This window comes from Gobius niger, assembly GCF_951799975.1.
Source record: "Gobius niger genome assembly, chromosome: 1".
NCBI lineage: Eukaryota > Metazoa > Chordata > Actinopteri > Gobiiformes > Gobiidae > Gobius > Gobius niger.
Window position 1 is genome coordinate 76183659 of NC_136852.1, and position 18403 is coordinate 76202061.

At 44.5% G+C, this 18403-nt stretch overlaps 3 protein-coding genes across 3 annotated transcripts in view; 2 read left to right on the forward strand and 1 right to left on the reverse strand.

The window, feature by feature from the left end:
- LOC306980151 (insulin gene enhancer protein isl-1-like) overlaps positions 1-18403 on the forward strand; it is a gene marked incomplete at its 5' end in the record, with an annotated part of 274135 nt that overhangs the window by 243411 nt on the left and 12321 nt on the right.
- Positions 1055-10005, reverse strand: ak6 (adenylate kinase 6). The gene is made up of 7 exons (XM_079580187.1): positions 9983-10005; positions 9806-9869; positions 9640-9719; positions 6734-6826; positions 5590-5648; positions 2744-2889; positions 1055-1473 (listed from the first exon to the last, which is right to left on the reverse strand). Exons 3-7 carry the CDS (start codon positions 9674-9676, stop codon positions 1284-1286), a joined length of 525 nt encoding a protein of 174 aa, XP_079436313.1. The 5' UTR covers positions 9677-9719; positions 9806-9869; positions 9983-10005; the 3' UTR covers positions 1055-1283.
- On the forward strand, positions 15111-17892 carry LOC306980781 (interleukin-8-like). Its single transcript, XM_079580208.1, has 3 exons — positions 15111-15264; positions 17135-17252; positions 17763-17892. Exons 1-3 carry the CDS (start codon positions 15210-15212, stop codon positions 17869-17871), a joined length of 282 nt encoding a protein of 93 aa, XP_079436334.1. The 5' UTR covers positions 15111-15209; the 3' UTR covers positions 17872-17892.

The following is an 18403-nucleotide window of genomic DNA, read 5'->3' on the forward strand; positions in this document are numbered from 1 at the left end:
CCGACAGAAAAACACTTAAAGGAGCTTTACCTGATTTTACTTCAAGAAATGGAATGAAACGTTTGTGGGGAAAAAAAGCATCAAATTATGAAACATTTGTATCAACTTTATTAACTTTCAGGTTGTTTTCCAGCATTTCTGTGAAAGTGACCCTCGAGTTGTGAAATGTACAGATAAATTTTGTCCCTGTAAAGAATTTAGAAGCTACAAATACATTAGGAAAGTTACGAATGAGTTTGGACACGACTAACACTTTACCCAAACCCTAAAGCAGGGGAGGCGATTTTCTTTATTGTAAATAAACCGAGGGCCGAAGCCGCTGATTATTCGCCCAAAGTAAAGCACAAACTGGAAAAATGACCATCATGAGATAAATGACTTAAAATTGCTTGAATTAAAGTTCTTCTATGTTGAATTTGAGTCGGTTTGAACTAAGATACAAACGCTGTAGCACCGACGGAACAAGAATAAAACCCACCCACAAATAATTGTTTTTCACTTGAAATGACACAAAATTATCTGAATTAAGAGAATAACGACGACTAGAGGTTTTATCTCGTCTAAAACCAGAACAAATCCACTCAAACCTTAGATTTAATCTTTTAATTCAAGAAGATTTATGTCATTGCTGAAAACGATGATTCTTTTTCCAGTGCACTCCCTTCAGACGCCGGTGTTATGACCTCATCGGGTGCAGTGACAGTATTTCTACCTTGTTTTCTCCCAATAAACTCTAAGAATGTGTAATGGTGTTTCTCAAATTCATCTCGAGGGCCAGAGGTTCTGTGCCGGAGTGCCGGATTTGGCCCGCGGGCCTGACGTTGCCTCCCCCTGCCCTAAAGCATCTGCTCGTTTCACCAAAGGTCCAGGTTCTTCATCATCACCAGGATCTTCAGCCCGAGGCTCCATGAGTCACATCGTACAGACTCTGGTGCTGAACATGGACAGAATCTGCAAACGTTTAGGTTCCAACAGGATCATTACTTTGACTTTAATTATGAAAGAACAGTGTTTCCTTCTACACGACCACGAAACAATCTTCACCAGTGTCGAGTTTGTTAAACATATATTTATAGCAGACCATGAAACATACTTAGAGGAACATTATATTTCCCATCATCTCCATCCTTTCTGCAGCTTCAGTGACATTTTTAAACCATACTAATTATCCCCGTTTATCTCATCTTGAAGCTTCTTTTGTCCAGAACCTTTGAGATTGGGGTAAAGCCGGAGCGGAGACGATGCATTTCTTTACAAACACGGAGGTAAAAAAAGTTCTCGTTCTAGTTGTGCTCTTTGATCCACTGCTCCGCCCACTGCACCATCTGCTCCGTGTTCTGCTCCAGGTCTTCAGGCGTGTTGCTGGGCAGCTGGTGGACGATCTCCTCCTGGTAGGCCTCCAGAGCCTCCTCCAGGATGGTCTGGAAGATCTCACACTGAACGTTGTCCTGCAGCTTCTTCCCGCTGTAGCCCCTGGACAGAGAGACGCCGCTTTAGCCCGAGCCCAGAGCTGTACCCTAATCTAAAAGCATCGATGTAGTCACGGAAACCAGGAGGAAAACACAACAACAACACAGCAAAAACAAGGATGAAAATGTGAAAAAACAGTGAGAAAACATTGACGAAAAATTGACAAAAATTTGACAAAAAATTAAGAAAAAGTGATAATTTGACAAAAAAAATGCGAATAATTTGACGAAAAATTAACAAAAATGTACAAAAATATTACAAAAAATTGACAAAAAAATGCGAATAATTTTACGAAAACATGACAAAAATTGTACAAAAACATTAAAAAATATTTAGAAAAATTGACGAAAAATTGACAAAAAATTGAAAAAAATTGACAAAAAATTGACAAAAAATTAAGAAAAAGTTTTTAAAAAATTTGAATAATTTGACGAAAAATTAACAAAAAAATTGACAAAAATTGACAAAAATTGGACAAAAAAATGCGAATAATTTGACAAAAACATTACAAAAAATTTAGAAAAATTGACGAAAAAGTGACAAAAATGGATAAAAAAAGTACTAAAAAAATGTGAATAATTTGACAAAAAAGTGACAAAAAACTCACGAAACTTTGACAGAAATTAGTCGACTGCCCAACAAAAAAGTGAGGAAAAAGATCAGTTTAGTTTTGTAGGTCTTTCAAATGAGGTGTTACACTGGCCTACAGGATTTGGGTAAAGCTGAACTGGAGAAAACTCTCTCGGTTCAGGCGGGAGTTAAGAGGTTAATCAATAGGATTTATGCACAGAAAAAGTATTTGGGGTAAATTTTGTCCCTCGGCGCCCCCTAACTGAAACATCCTCCCACGGCTCTGGTCTCACCTGCTCTCCAGACTCTTAGATTTGGGTAAAGCCGGCCTCACCTGCTCTCCAGGCTCTTAGATTTGGGTAAAGCCGGCCTCACCTGTTCTCCAGACTCTTAGATTTGGGTAAAGCCGGCCTCACCTGTTCTCCAGACTCTTAGATTTGGGTAAAGCCGCTCTCACCTGCTCTCCAGACTCTTAGATTTGGGTAAAGCCGGCCTCACCTGCTCTCCAGACTCTTAGATTTGGGTAAAGCCGGCCTCACCTGCTCTCCAGACTCTTAGATTTGGGTAAAGCCGCTCTCACCTGCTCTCCAGACTCTTAGATTTGGGTAAAGCCGCTCTCACCTGCTCTCCAGACTCTTAGATTTGGGTAAAGCCGCTCTCACCTGCTCTCCAGACTCTTAGATTTGGGTAAAGCCGCTCTCACCTGCTCTCCAGGCGCGTGTACAGCCGCGTGTTGTCCGTGCGCAGGACGAACACGATGTGGAACCAGCGCTCGGGGAAAAGGTCACAGCCGTGATAATCCACGATCACCCCCCCCTCAGACATCTGCTCCTCCAGCTCGTCCACCACCTGGAGAGAGACCGCCCAAAACATGTACAACATCCACCTGGAGAGAGACACCAGCCCAAAACATGTACAACATCCACCAAAACATGTACAACATCCACCTGGACAGAGACACATCAGCCCAAAACAGTCAATAGTTTTCGCTTTGAGGGAACATTTTGACAAAGTGAAAATCCAGCCTTAAAGGAAATAGAAGAATTAGAAAATGTGAGACCAGGAGAACCAAAAGCTGGTGTTTGTCTGAAGCCATGGGCGAGGATGGTGCTTCTCTATGGTCCTCATGGCGGGAGCTGACAGTGCTGTAATACCGCCCCCTTGTGGCCAGAGGTGACTCCAAGAGACACTTGGGAGCAATGATTCTAATGGGACTTCAACCGTCCCAAAAACACATTAAAAGCCTGGCTCCAAAAAGTTTCTTTTTCTAAAAATCACTTTGACCCATGTGACCCATGTGGCCCATGTGGCCCATGTGACCACGCTGGGGGAGGTGAAAGACTTTTACCCACGCTGGTTTTTGTTTATCAGCCTGAAAAAGTGGAAGCATTTTCAGTGCATTGACTGGCTCCAGAGCCAGTGGAGGCTCCGCCCCCTGAGTGCAGGGCTTCCCGCCTTTTTGCCCTTTTAAAAGGGGGGGTTATTCTGCAAAATGGACTTTTTCCAGCTTTCCATCCTGTTATTCTGTCACTCCCTCATTAAAAACATGGCTGAAGTGTTGCCTTGGCACATTCACGTATTTCTGAGTAATCTGTAAAAACTCTGATGGCGGCCATTTTAGGGATAGGTTTGCCTGAGTCCTCCTAGGAACGCCCCCACCTCCTGGAGACGCCTCCGAGCTTTGGTCACCAGCCGAGTAACCAACCACTGCTCCTCAGCAGAACCCCCTCCCCACTGATGCCACAGACAGCGTGTGGAGGGGGCGTGTCTAAAGGCTCAGAGGTTCTTAAAGAGACAGAGGCCTATTTCAAGACATTCACTACAGCCATTTTGAGAGAGACATTTTATACAAGGCAGTTATTCTAATTTACTGCATTTACAGACCAACAGAAGGTTTGTCATCATTGTAGTGAGATATAGACTGGTGCTATGGGACTGACAAAAGCAGAACACCCCCTCTTTAAAGCAGAACACGCCCCCTTTAAAGCAGAACACGCCCTCTTTAAAGCAGAACACCCCCTCTTTAAAGCAGAACACCCCCTCTTTAAAGCAGAACACCCCCTCTTTAAAGCAGAACACCCCCTCTTTAAAGCAGAACACCCCCTCTTTAAAGCAGAACACCCCCTCTTTAAAGCAGAACACCCCCTCTTTAAAGTGCAACTAAACGGGCGTGGCAGAGCCGTTCCCCACCCACAAACAAAAGTCAAAAATTGCTGAGAAAGGGGTGGTCTCGGAGGCTTTGGGGGAGACGAGGGGGGTGAGTGTGTGGGCGGGGTCTGCTGTTGACAGTCTCAGACCACGCCCCTCGATCTGACAGGACTGACAGACGCTGTTACCGCTGTCACCACTGTGCGCAAGGTTGATTTTTTCGTAGGAGAGTTGGTGCATCTCATGACTTGTGATTGCTTGATGGAGCAACTAGTGATGCGGGTTTTTTTCAACCCGCGGGTCCCGCATTTGGAGCAGGTTCTAACCCGACCCAGCCCGCCCCGCCCCGCACCCGCAACCATTAAATATTACGGGTTACAGATATGATCCGTATGAACAGCACCGGCGTGTCATCGCGCTCTCTCTCTCTCTCTCCGAAGAGCGCTGGGCAAGAGGGAGAGAGGAAGAGCAGAGGTCGGCCTAACGCAAAGTCACAGTCGCACATACGGTGGAAAACAGGAGACATGAGCTCCACAAAAGCGTTCTCTGGATCACAAGCTGCAAAACGCTGCTTCTTTTATGAAAATCCGACGTATATTTCCGCCAAAAACCCGCTGTAAAGACGACGGTGGAACCCGCAACCCGCGCATCACTAGTAGCAACTGTCCTACGAAAAAAAAAGATGGCCGCTGGTAGATACTCGCTCGCTGTCAGTGACTGCGAACAGAGAGAGAGCATCGCACAGTAGCTTTTCAAAGGGATTTATTCCTCTGCACCACCTCAGCCGAAGTGTGAGCATCGCAGGGGCGCCATCTACTGGTTTGACTCATGAGCTCAGGCGGTGTGTGCGCGACGCGTGTCCTGGTGGCTACGTGACGGAGGCGGAGGCGTGTGTGGGCGGGGCCACAGAGGCGTGTGTGGGCGGGGCCACAGAGGCACAGAGGCAGAACCACGGGCAGAACTGATGACGTTTTGTGGACGCCGTGGACACACTCTCCTCCAACCACAAAATATCAAATGCAGTTGCTGCTTGAAACCAGTAGAGGCGCTAACCCTGCGGTTTTAGACACAAAAGTGAGATTTTGAACAAGTTTGCCCCAAATGTCAACATATTGACTGGGACATGTAGCTAACTCTATTCAACAACTATTTAGACCGTTTATCAGCAAAAAAAAAGTGCATTTGGTGTTTAGTTACTCTTTAAAGAACAGGCTGCGTAGGAGGAGCCAGAGCGGCCATTACGGTTCACCTTTACAATGAATGGGGCTGAATGAGACCTGCTCATCTTATTATCTCTATGGTCTGAGGTCATACAGTCATGAAAAAGGAGTCGAGTTTCTCTCAGTCTTATTGAACCTGCCGCTGTAAAACACATTCGTCATTAATGAAACCACTGCTCACCCGGTCTTCGTCCAGGACGGGGCAGTTGTACTCTTCATCAAAGCCGTCGTAGAGCTGTCCTGCAGAAACAACAGGAGATACTGAGCGTTTGCACCATCGCTGAGACAGAGCCAAAAAACAGGCTTTTGTCTCTCATAAACGCTGACAATAACAAGGTCTTTAGCCGGTGTTTTATGGTGAAATAAAGGTACCATCGATACCAGTGTTAGACTATATCCACACGATAAAAGGCTTATGTTTTCAGCCTGAAGCAGCTCAGTAAATGTGTCCACATGGGTCGACTGTGAAAACGATTCCTCCTCCAGGCCTGTGTGAGGCGCTGTGACGCTAACACAGATTATAGAACCAGATGTAGAGGCGCATGTGCCGTAAACTTTAGTGGAATGTAAACAGTGAAAACAGGAAAACCATCACAGATCCATGAGCAAAACCATCATAGATCCATGAGTAAAACCATCATAGATCCATGAGGAAAACCATCACAGATCCATGAGGAAAACCATCATAGATCCATGAGTAAAACCATAATAGATCCATGAGGAAAACCATCACAGATCCATGAGGAAAACCATCATAGATCCATGAGGAAAACCATCATAGATCCATGAGGAAAACCATCACAGATCCATGAGGAAAACCATCACAGATCCATCAGGAAAACCATCACAGATCCATGAGGAAAACCATCATAGATCCATGAGGAAAACCATCACAGATCCATGAGGAAAACCATCATAGATCCATGAGGAAAACCATCATAGATCCATGAGGAAAACCATCACAGATCCATGAGGAAAACCATCACAGATCCATGAGTAAAACCATCACAGATCCATGAGGAAAACCATCACAGATCCATGAGGAAAACCATCATAGATCCATGAGGAAAACCATCACAGATCCATGAGGAAAACCATCACAGATCCATGAGGAAAAACATCACAGATCCATGAGGAAAACCATCACAGATCCATGAGGAAAACCATCATAGATCCATGAGGAAAACCATCATAGATCCATGAGGAAAACCATCATAGCTCCATGAGGAAAACCATCACAGATCCATGAGGAAAACCATCACAGATCCATGAGTCCACGTGCTAGTCTGAACATTTACCTTCCTCTGTGTTAGTTCAACATTTACCTTCTTCTGCCAGCTCTCCGATGTTCACGTACTTCAGGCCTGTTCGTTGAGCCACTTCCTTTCCCAGGGTGGTTTTCCCGACTCCCGGGGTCCCTGAGACACAACAACACAACCTCTTAACACTTTACTCCAGACGTTTTTCCCGATTGGAGTGAAGAGACCCGATAATCAGCAGCTGGAGCGACTTCGTGAGGACGTTAGTGTTTCACTTCAGGTCCATCACCACCAGACCCTCCTCTGACCTTTGTCCAAACGCTTCAGATCATTCAGGTCACGTCCCACTGGTCAGACTCACAGAGAGAACGACCAATAATTCACCTTTAAATCTGTCTTTGCAAAACCTACTCCTTCCAGACGACGTCACCGTCACCCCAAAACCAGATCACACCGGCTTCGAGCAGCTGATTCTCACAAACAATAACGAAGAACTGAAACCTCACCTACTCACGTCCAGATCCACCAAATCATCTGAACGTCTATATCATCACATAAAGCAGGTCATTCAACATTAACCTGCACCGGAGCCAGGACTCACAGTCAGAGGGACGTCATTTGAAAGCTAAGACCTACAAACGGATCCCCACTTGTTTGTGTCTTTTTAATCGTTTGTTTGTTGTGTCGTTTTGACACTTTGTTCATGAAACTGGAGAAAGTGTGGTTGGTTCAGGAGGGGGTTTCATGCACCTGCACATCTGGAAAGAGAACCCGCCGCTGTTCTACTGCTGTCGTCATATTTTACTTTTGATTTTTATCTGATTTATTTAACCTCTTAACCCCCACCTGAACCAACCACATTTTCTCCAGTTTGGTTTTACTTTCTCACAAAAACCTGCGACATAATAGTGGGAAAAATTACGCAAAAACAAGAATGAAACCGTAACAAAGAAGCAACCAAGGAATAACAGTGAAGTGACAAAAATGTGACGAAAAATGAACAAAAAAGTGACGAAAAAGCTACAAAAAAGTAGGGCTGCTCGATTATTGAAAAAATAATAATCACGATTATTTTTGTCATAATTGAAATCACGATTATTCAAACGATTATTTGTTGCCTTTAAAAAAATCCATCAAAAAAGTGACAAAAATCCATCAAAAAAAGAAAAAAATCCATCAAAAAAAGACAAAAATCCAGCAAAAAAGTGACAAAAATCCATCAAAAAAAGACAAAAATCCATCAAAAAAAGACAAAAATCCAGCAAAAAAGTGACAAAAATTAAAAATTAGGAAAAAAAAACGTGAAAAAAAAATGTTAAAAAAAAAGAAAAAAATATATATAATCGATTTTTTGCGATTATGCTAATTTTGTCATCGTTTATTGTTGTAATCGAAATCGTAATCGAATTTCGATTAATTGCACAGCCCTACACAAAAGTGACGAAAAAGTGACAAAAATTTGTTGAAAAAAATAACAAAACAGAAACAGAAAAGTGGGAACCAAGTGACAAAAAAAAAAGTCAAAAACGTAACAAAAACGCAAGAAAAAAGATCCGTTCTGTAGGTCTAGGCTTTCAAATGAGGCGTTCCCTTTGCTGTAAGCTTTTAGATTTGGGTAGAGCTGAACTGCAGAACATGCACTTGGTTTGAATGAATGAAGGTTTATTCGGTTAAAAACATAAAACAAAATGTATCTACTGCAAATACGTCACAGACAAGGCGGGAAACCGAGAAGGTGTTGCTGAAGCCGTGGCTTATTTTACCCGATTTACAAAACAACAAAACAACATCTACATCAAAGACGTTACAAAAAACTAATATGTACAATAGGGCTGCACAATATATCGCGAAAAATACCGTATCGCGATATTAGCTGATTCAATATCCGTATCGCGAGAAGCCACGATATATCGCCAACATCGCCATAACCTTCATCTGACTGAGATCCACCCATTTTTTTTGCAAACTCAAACTCATGCATTGAAGTCATGTGTAGAAGTTCAGTTTTAGTTTAACATTTACAGCTTTGTTAAATTCTACCCTTGTTTTGGTCGTGATCGGGTGTTTTTTAAGTCTTCTTTTGACACAATTTGCTGAAAAAAATGGTGTTTAGTGAAATATCGCAATAATATCGTTATCGCGATATTGCACAGCAGTATCGCAAGTCACTTCAATATCGTGCAGCCCTAATATAAAATATATTATATATGTACTTATACATACACACATATACAGAACACATATTTTCTTCTTATTTACTAAAATAATAATATGGTACTTTGTAAATACAGATGCTTGTTTGTTTCTCTGTTCCAATTCATGCACAACAGTAACGCATGAGCTTAACTTAACCACATTTTGTATATAATATGTATATAGCATTTTTTGTATATGGTTAAGGCGGGAGTTAAGAGGTTAGGGTTAGATATCGTTATCGCGATATTGCACAGCAGTATCGCATATCGCAAGTCACTTCAATATTATACATACACACATATACAGTACACATATTTTTTCTTCTTCACTAAAATAAAAATATGGTAATTTGTAAATACAAATGCTTGTTTGTTTCTCTGTTCCAATTTATGCACAACAGTAACGCATGAGCTTAACTTAACCACATTAATGAAGCATGTTTTTTGTATATGGTTAAGGCGGGAGTTAAGAGGTAAATATTCTTAAGCCTCACAGGTTAAAGTTTTATAGCTTATTTTGATCTAAATCCTCCTCGTTTGTGAACCTGTTCTTCAACAATGACAATGAAAACTATTGTGATTCTGATGAAGCTTTAGCTGAGCTGGTTAAGGCGTAAGAGGTTAAAGTGGTTAGTTAGTTGGCTAGTTAGTTAGTTAATACACTTTAAGGCAAGTATTCAGTTTTCTGAAACTAGACACAATCACACAGTCTCCCCGACGGTAGATTTGGGTAAAGCTGAAGTAGAGCTGTCAGTGTGAACATGTGTGTAAAGTCACCTGTGAGCAGAATGTTGGGTTTCTTCTTCATGATCATCTGCTCCTGCTGTGATGCTAATCCTCCGTGAACACGTGACACTCTAAAACATCAAAAACACAAACAAAGTGAATAATAAAGTGAAAAATAAAGTCACAAACTGATCAGGACGGACGCGTTTATACGAACCGACGAGCGCGAGCGGGACCAGAGGGCGAGGACACACGTGAGAGAGGCTAACGGCTAACAAGAGCTAACGGCTAACGGCTAAAGCTAACCAAAACAAACCAGGAACCAGGCTCTGCTTCTTCTTCTGCGGACACATCCGACCGGAGAGCGCACCGCCCCCCAGCGGCGAGGACACACGTGAGAGAGGCTAACGGCTAACGGGAGCTAACGGCTAACGGCTAAAGCTAACCAAAACAAACCAGGAAGGCTCTGCTGCTTCTTCTGCGGACACGCCCGACTGGAGAGCGCAGCGCCCCCCAGCGGCGAGGATAAACACGCACCTTCACTCTGGCTCTTTGCTTTTAAATCCATAACAAAGGTCGTCATCTGGACTGGTTTGGTCGTTAAACTGAAATAAATAAATTAAGGAACTTACATTTTCCAGATGTTCGTTACGGAGCCCCGGAAGTGACATCAGACAAAAAACATGTATATATTTTTTGGAAGAAATATAAAAAAATGTAAACAAAAAAAACAAAAAAAGATCTATGAATTTTTATCAAATCATTGTTATTATTTTCATCGATTATTATCATGGAGGATAATAACAATGATGGAGAAGCAAAGACTGTGATCTTCTCTGTGCCCACCAGGGGGCAGCAGCTCCTTCAGTGCGGAGCCTCTTCTTTATGTCATTAACCTCTTAACCCCCGCCTGAACCGAGCACATTTCCTCCGGTTTGGCTTTACCCAAATCTGAAAACAATAACGCAGCAACAACGTGAAGAAGAAGATGTGTCTTTCAAATGAGGCCTGGCCTGAAGCCTGGGAGCTTTCAGATTTGGGTAAAGCTGAGCTGGAGAAATGCATTGGTTATGGCGGTCAGAGGGTCATTGATATAAAAGTATTTACTTTCACAGTTAGTGATGTTTGTGTCGTCATCAGTGTTAATTTCGTCGACTAAAATATTTAGTCTCAATTTTAGTCAAAGTGATATTTTTGTGACTAAAATTGGACTAAAACTAAATTAAAAGTTTCTCATGAGACTAAAACTGTGACTAAAATGTCCAGATGTTTGAGTCGACTAAAATCAGACTAAATAAAAATGAAAAGGAGAGACTAAAATCATCCAAACTGAAAGAGCCTCAGATCATGTTTAAAGGATCAGCTCTGAGCTTTGTTCATGTGGAGCAGAAACATGAAGCAGAGGAACAACATTAAACATGATTATAATGAATATTATCAATGCAAAGTCCACTACATTAGACTGACATTTAGTCGACTAAATTGACTTGCAATTTTAAAACTAGACTAAAATTGAAAAGTTTTTTTTTGACTAAATCTCGACTAAAATTAAATTACATTTTAGTCAAAAAACTAAAACTAAACTAAAATATGTCAAAATTAACACTGGTCGTCATCGAACTATGATGATTCTAACCTGATTCACAAACTCATGTGAATCTTTAATGTCCAGCCCAAACCCTTGAGTTTGGCTGAATCATAATAATAATATTGAAGAAATGATCAAAGTCCAGACGTGGTTTTATTGCTCAGTGAAGTGAAAATGTTCTTGCATCAGACGTTTCACAATGTGGGTCTATCAATGTTTAATCTGCACAACAAACACGGTTTATCAGTGACTGTGCAGACCTGCCCGACTTAGAGGAAAACCTGAACCTGCCCGGCTTAGAGGAAAACCTGAACCTGCCCGGCTTAGAGGAAAACCTGAACCTGGCCGGCTCATTTAGGGGAAAACCTGCCCGTGTTATTTAGAGGAAAACCTGCCCGTGTTATTTAGAGGAAAACCTGCCCGTGTTATTTAGAGGAAAACAGAAGTGAGGCCGTGAGGAGGAGGGGCCGCTCCCCATTGTCCGCTTAACTGCTGTGTAATTATGTGTGAATGAAAGTTTAAAGACAGGCCTTAAGAAGCGCACGCACTTCAACCGCTGCAGGGAATGGACTCATTATTATTATTATTATTATTAATGCTTACATTTAAATATGATGTTTCATTATAATCAAAGAGCCGTGACCAACAGCCAGAAACAGGTTCTTATTGATGTGATCATGTTTTATCTTTACGAGGGGAAGTTCCTCAGGAAACTGTTGGACAATTATTTTATTTCTTATCAAAGAACGTTCATCTCGTCAGGCCAAGAACGTAAAAACTAACCATTACTACGTCATTGGTTCAACTTTTCAGGTCATATTAGTGTTTGTTTATTTGTAGAAAAAGCAAATCAGCTCAGTCCAAACCAGATGCGGCTCCTTTACAAAGTGAAATAAACATTTCTTTAAACCCGTGAGATGATTCCGTCCGGCCCACGACGTGCAGGGCATGAATGAGTCTGTAAGAGTCTCTGGCCCGTTCCTGTGCAGAAGAATGTTCACTCCAGCCACTAGGGGGCAGCTTAAATTTAAATAAAGGAAAGAATTCTACAGGTGTCCAGCAGAGGGCACCGAGAGCACATAATGAAATACCACCAGGGACCACCAAGGACCACCAGGGACCACCAAGGACCACCAAGGACCACCACAGCCACCACGTGGGACCTCAGCTCCGGGAACAAGGCAGACGCTTGAGCAAAACAGCCATTAGAAGCAACAAGTCTCAGTCAATTAACACTATTTATAACATTATTATTAGTTGATGCTGATTAAAGATCATATTCACAGGTCTCTCAGCCTCAGGTTTGAGCTTCAGCCTCAGTGTGTTTATCGTTGACAAAGGTCACACAGGCCGGGCTGATTAAAGGTCATCACACCAGTCACTCCTCAGTCTCTTGTCAAGTCACATTTTTAGAAGAGTTTTATTTTTATTTTGAACAGAATCTGCAAACATTTAGGTACAAGGACAAAATCCAAGTAATTTCTTTGATTTGGTTGAAATATGGCAGAGTTAGTGAAACACACAGACAGTGCTTTAAAGTGTGTGAGTTTCAATGTTTTACAAACATAGTGTAAGTAAGTCCCTCCCTTTGCCGATCTCAGCAACCAATCAGAGTCCCCGGTGCCTTCACTTTGCCCAATGACACAAGCTCTCCTGTCAGGTCCAACCAGCAGTGGAAGAAAGAACCCTGCTGCTGTGAGGGTGGTTAGCTCCACTGATGGAACCGTCTCCATGGTTACGCTCACATCCCATCCAGACCCCCTTCCTTTCAGTGAAACCTCAGACGTTTCCTGATGATTTCTGAATGATCACATGACCCAGTGATTAAACAGAGTCTCTGTGTATCTACTATCAGTTCACAAACAAGTACTGGAAACATCAGTTCTGTCTTGACTTTGATTCTCACGCTGCGTCGTCTCCGTGGCCGGACCTGTTTGAGGTCAGACCCTGCAGCACAAACACGCCTCAGATCCTCAGCGGTGCCGCGCCCAGTTCTGATGTTACACAGGAATCAGCAGAAATACTTTTGTTTCCATTTCAAAACACAAAAGTAAATACAGACCCTTTTATCACTGAAAACGTTAAACTTCCATAGATCACAGACTCAGGGCCACGACTTAAACCATTTCAACTGTTTACTTTATTTGTACATGATTTGGGCTTCCAGCTTCCACCAAAACAGGATTTCCAAAACCTTTACAGAGCAGGAATGTTTCATCTACTAAACTCAAAGCACCTGCAACAGTTTTCACAGCAGACATTCAGTTTGTTCACTTTGGTCCAATCGTCTCAGTTTGGTCCAAGGGTTTGGAGGAAGACGAGTGAGGAACAGAACCCAAGCCTCAGTGTCACAGACTGAGTTTGGAAGTTTGGAGGCCGGTCATTTGCCGCACAAGGCCCAAAGCTGTGGAACGCACTTCCGGTCCAGCTTCGAAACATCACAGAGCTGAGTGTTTTTAAATCACAGTTGAAGACACATTTTTTCAGGAAAGCCTTCGATCCAGAGCCACCGACTCGACTGCTGTTTTTATGTGTGTTTGTATTTATTGTTGTCTACTATGATTCTTGTTTTTATCCTGGAAAGCGCTCTGGGCACCTTCTGGTTGTTGTTGGGCGCGATACAAATAACATTTGATTGATTGATTGATTGACTGAGGCCTCAGCCTGTGGCACTGAGGCCTGTGGCATCAGTAAAGGCTCATCTTATCTTCAGCTGCACCTGCCTGAGCCTCACTGAGCCTCACCTGAGCCTCACCTGTACCTGCTCCTCTGGCCCCGGTGCTCGTGCACTCTCTCCTCGTGCACTCTCACCTCGTGCACTCTCACCTCGTGCACTCTCACCTACACCGCAGCCTCTTTGTTTACAGTTTGATTACAGCATTTAGAGGAAAACGAAAGTGTCCCTTTAAACAGAGTGTGGGAAGCGGACGTGGTTGGGCTGATGGGAAGAGGACTCTCCCCCCTCCTCCTCCTCCTCCCCCTCCTCCTCCTCCTCCTCCTCCTCGATCAGGCTTTGACTCGTCTGGAGCTGAAGGGTTCCTGTGTCTCTGCTTCCGAGTGATGCAACTCCTGCCCTTAAGCCGAGGACAATAAACCTGAACACGAGGTTAATGTTTCACGGGGAATTTCTTTATCGTATTGTTTTGATATTGAATAACGTCTTAGCCTCCACCTTCACCGAGCACATTCTCTCCAGTTATTTTCCAGGTCTCCGAGCATTACCCAAATCTAAAACCGCCTTGGAAAAAAGCGGCAAAATAGGATGAGTAGAAAGACGTAAACGAAGATGAAAACACAACAAAACATGTCAAAAAAGTGACAAACGTGTTGACAATGAAGCAAAAACCTGTGGAAACACAACACGTTTAGTGAAGAGAAGGCCACGTGTTTCCAGGTGAAAAGAACCACCCGGCCCTGGACTGGGTCTGGTCTCTCCTTCCTGTGGTTCAGTCTGTTTCCGGGTCTGGGGGCAGCTGGTGGAGCGCCTCCTGCAGGTGGGGGGTCCACAGGACGGCCTCGTGGTTCTCAGGCCTGGTGTCTCTCATGAGGAGCTTCTGACCCGCTGTGTGTCTGACCCGTCACCTACAGGACCTGTTTGCCCTGGGAGACCCTACAGGGGCACGAAGACCCCGACAACAGAGCTCCAGGATCATCAGGCTCAAACCCTCCACCAGGTGAAGGTGGAGGTTCCAGGAGGGCAGGCAGGACTTCATTTCAAGCAAATAGAGCAAGAAAAGAGGCCACATGCTCTCTGATAAAAAAGGAAGGGCCGTCAAACATAATGGAGGTTGTTTAGGTTTGGCCTCAGTCTCGTGGATCAAAGCCAAAGGTTTCCAGTCACTGCTGCACTTTCACTTTCTCCTCAGCTGCAGGATAAAAGAGCAGAGTCTGCCCCAGCTCAGACACAGACTCAGGACTCAGGACTCAGGACTCACACAGAGACCAGACTCACTCAGAGACCAGACTCACACAGACCTGAACTCTTCACCAGCACCGTCTCTGCACCTCCACGTCCCCCTCACCAGCGTCTGTGATGGAGCCCAGAGCCAGTGTCCTGCTGCTGCTGCTGTGTGCTGCTCTCTGCACAGGTGAGACCTGCACCACACGCCCCACATCACCGGCCGGCGGAGGGTTTAGAGCAGGGGTCACCAACATGGTGCCCGCGGGCATCCAGGGGCCCTTTGGGGCATGTCCAGTAGCCCTTGGGACTTTTTCTAAAGTGTAAAGCACTTCATTTTCTTGAATCTAATTCTTAAAATTACAGTTATTTCGGTTCTTGTGACTCAGTATGAGTTTAAAATAAAGCTATTTTAATATAATATGGGGTCAATATCCTATAAGTGAACAGTGTACGTTTAAGTCTTTAGGATTTGTTTATAACTGGTAGCCCTCGAACAACTTAATGCTCTTAAAGTAGCCCTCAGCTGAAATAAGGCTGGTGACCCCTGGTTTAGAGGTCAGAGTGAGGAGCACAGATACAGAGGTTAGAGTGAGGAGCACAGATACAGTCCAGAGGTTAGAGTGAGGAGCACAGATACAGAGGTCAGAGTGAGGAGCACAGATTCAGAGGTCAGAGTGAGGAGCACAGATTCAGTCCAGAGGTTCAGAGTGAGGAGCACAGACTCAGTCCAGAGGTTAGAGTGAGGAGCACAGACTCAGTCCAGAGGTCAGAGTGAGGAGCACAGATACAGAGGTCAGAGTGAGGAGCACAGATACAGTCCAGAGGTTAGAGTGAGGAGCACAGATACAGAGGTCAGAGTGAGGAGCACAGATACAGAGGTTAGAGTGAGGAGCACAGATACAGAGGTCAGAGTGAGGAGCACAGATACAGAGGTCAGAGTGAGGAGCACAGATACAGTCCAGAGGTTAGAGTGAGGAGCACAGATACAGTCCAGAGGTTAGAGTGAGGAGCACAGATACAGTCCAGAGGTCAGAGTGAGGAGCACAGATACAGAGGTCAGAGTGAGGAGCACAGATACAGAGGTCAGAGTGAGGAGCACAGATACAGAGGTTAGAGTGAGGAGCACAGATACAGAGGTCAGAGTGAGGAGCACAGATACAGTCCAGAGGTTAGAGTGAGGAGCACAGATACAGTCCAGAGGTTAGAGTGAGGAGCACAGATACAGTCCAGAGGTCAGAGTGAGGAGCACAGATACAGTCCAGAGGTCAGAGTGAGGAGCACAGATACAGTCCAGAGGTTAGAGTGAGGAGCACAGACACAGTCCAGAGGTCAGAGTGAGGAGCACAGATACAGAGGTCAGAGTGAGGAGCACAGACTCAGTCCAGAGGTCAGAGTGAGGAGCACAGATACAGAGGTCAGAGTGAGGAGCACAGATACAGTCCAGAGGTTAGAGTGAGGAGCACAGATACAGTCCAGAGGTTAGAGTGAGGAGCACAGATACAGTCCAGAGGTTAGAGTGAGGAGCACAGATACAGTCCAGAGGTTAGAGTGAGGAGCACAGATACAGAGGTCAGAGTGAGGAGCACAGATACAGAGGTCAGAGTGAGGAGCACAGACTCAGTCCAGAGGTCAGAGTGAGGAGCACAGATACAGAGGTTAGAGTGAGGAGCACAGATACAGTCCAGAGGTTAGAGTGAGGAGCACAGATACAGTCCAGAGGTCAGAGTGAGGAGCACAGATACAGAGGTTAGAGTGAGGAGCACAGACACAGTCCAGAGGTTAGAGTGAGGAGCACAGATACAGTCCAGAGGTTAGAGTGAGGAGCACAGATTCAGTCCAGTCTCTAACGGTGTGAACCAGCACTGGAGGCTCTAAAGTGCAGAGACCTCATGATAGTCACAGATCTGGACGTCATGTGGAAACTGCTGTTTGTGTTTTGTTGGGCCAGTTTAAATGTTGATGTTTCTACTTAGTTGTGTTCATTTTGGAGTCCAGTCCCACTGATGTTCTGGTCCTTATGGCCCCGCCCTACATGACTTTCTGAACCTCCTCTTCAGCCCAGGTGGAGCTGATGGACTGCTGCCTCAGCGTGGCTAACAGACGTCTGCGTCCGGACAGTGTGGAGCGATACAGGCTGCAGAGGGCGGGGCACGGCTGTGACATCAGCGCCACTGTGTGAGTGTCTGTGCCCTGTCAGAGCTGGTGCCCCTAACCCCCAAACCTGACCCCTAACCCCTAACCCCTAACCCCTAACCCCTGACCCCTGACCCCTAACACTGACCCCTGACCCCTAACCCTGTCAGAGCTGGTGCCCCTAACCCCCAAACCTAACCCTAACCCCTAACCCCTAACCCCTAACCCCTGACCCCTAACCCCCAAACCTGACCCTGACCCTGACCCTGACCCCTAACCCTAACCCCCAACCCCCAAACCTGACCCTAACACTGACCCCTGACCCCTAACCCTGACAGAGCTGGTGTTTGGTGACTGACCCCTGACCCCTAACCCTAACACTGACCCCTAACCCTGACCCCTAACCCCCAAACCTGACCCTAACCCTAACCCCTAACACTAACCCTGTCAGAGCTGGTGTTTGGTGACTGACCCCTAACTCCTAACCCTGACCCTGACCCTGACCCCTGACCCTGACCTTGACCCTGACCCTGTAACCCTGTTCTGCTGCAGGATCCAGGTGAGAGGGGGCCGCCAGCTGTGCCTGCCCCCCCCAGAGAATCAGCGCTGGATCCAGAGGCTCCTGAAGGTGGTGGACCAGAGGAAGAGCCGTCAGCAGTAGAAGGACCTGACACACCTGAGCGTCTCATTTTTAAATAAAGTTTCTATTTTTGTATCTGGTCATTTTCTGTCATCGTTTTAGTCAAAGTTCTGTTAAAATGAAGTTTATTAAACTGAAACTATGAGAATGAGACTAAAACTATAAGTCTCTGTTTGTTTGAAAGAGCCTCATTTCAGAATCAGATCAGGTTTGATCGTCAGAAGGTTCACGAGACAGTGAAACATAAACGTATCGATGGTAAAGTATAAAAACACTACGAGGCTTTGTTAAAGGGACACTTTCATGTATTTATAAGTATAACATTATATAATAGACTAAACCCACTCACATATATACATATATATATACACATATATAAACCGTCTGCTGAAGCTACATCGTTATGGCTGAAGTTTATTTTAATTAAATGTTGTGTTCAGGCTCTCAGGGCTCGGACGGGGTTCGTATTTAAAGCTGATTATTGATTGTGTTTGTGTCTAAGTGGAGTTAACTGGACTTTATAAGGTTAAATACACTTTATAAGGTTAAATAT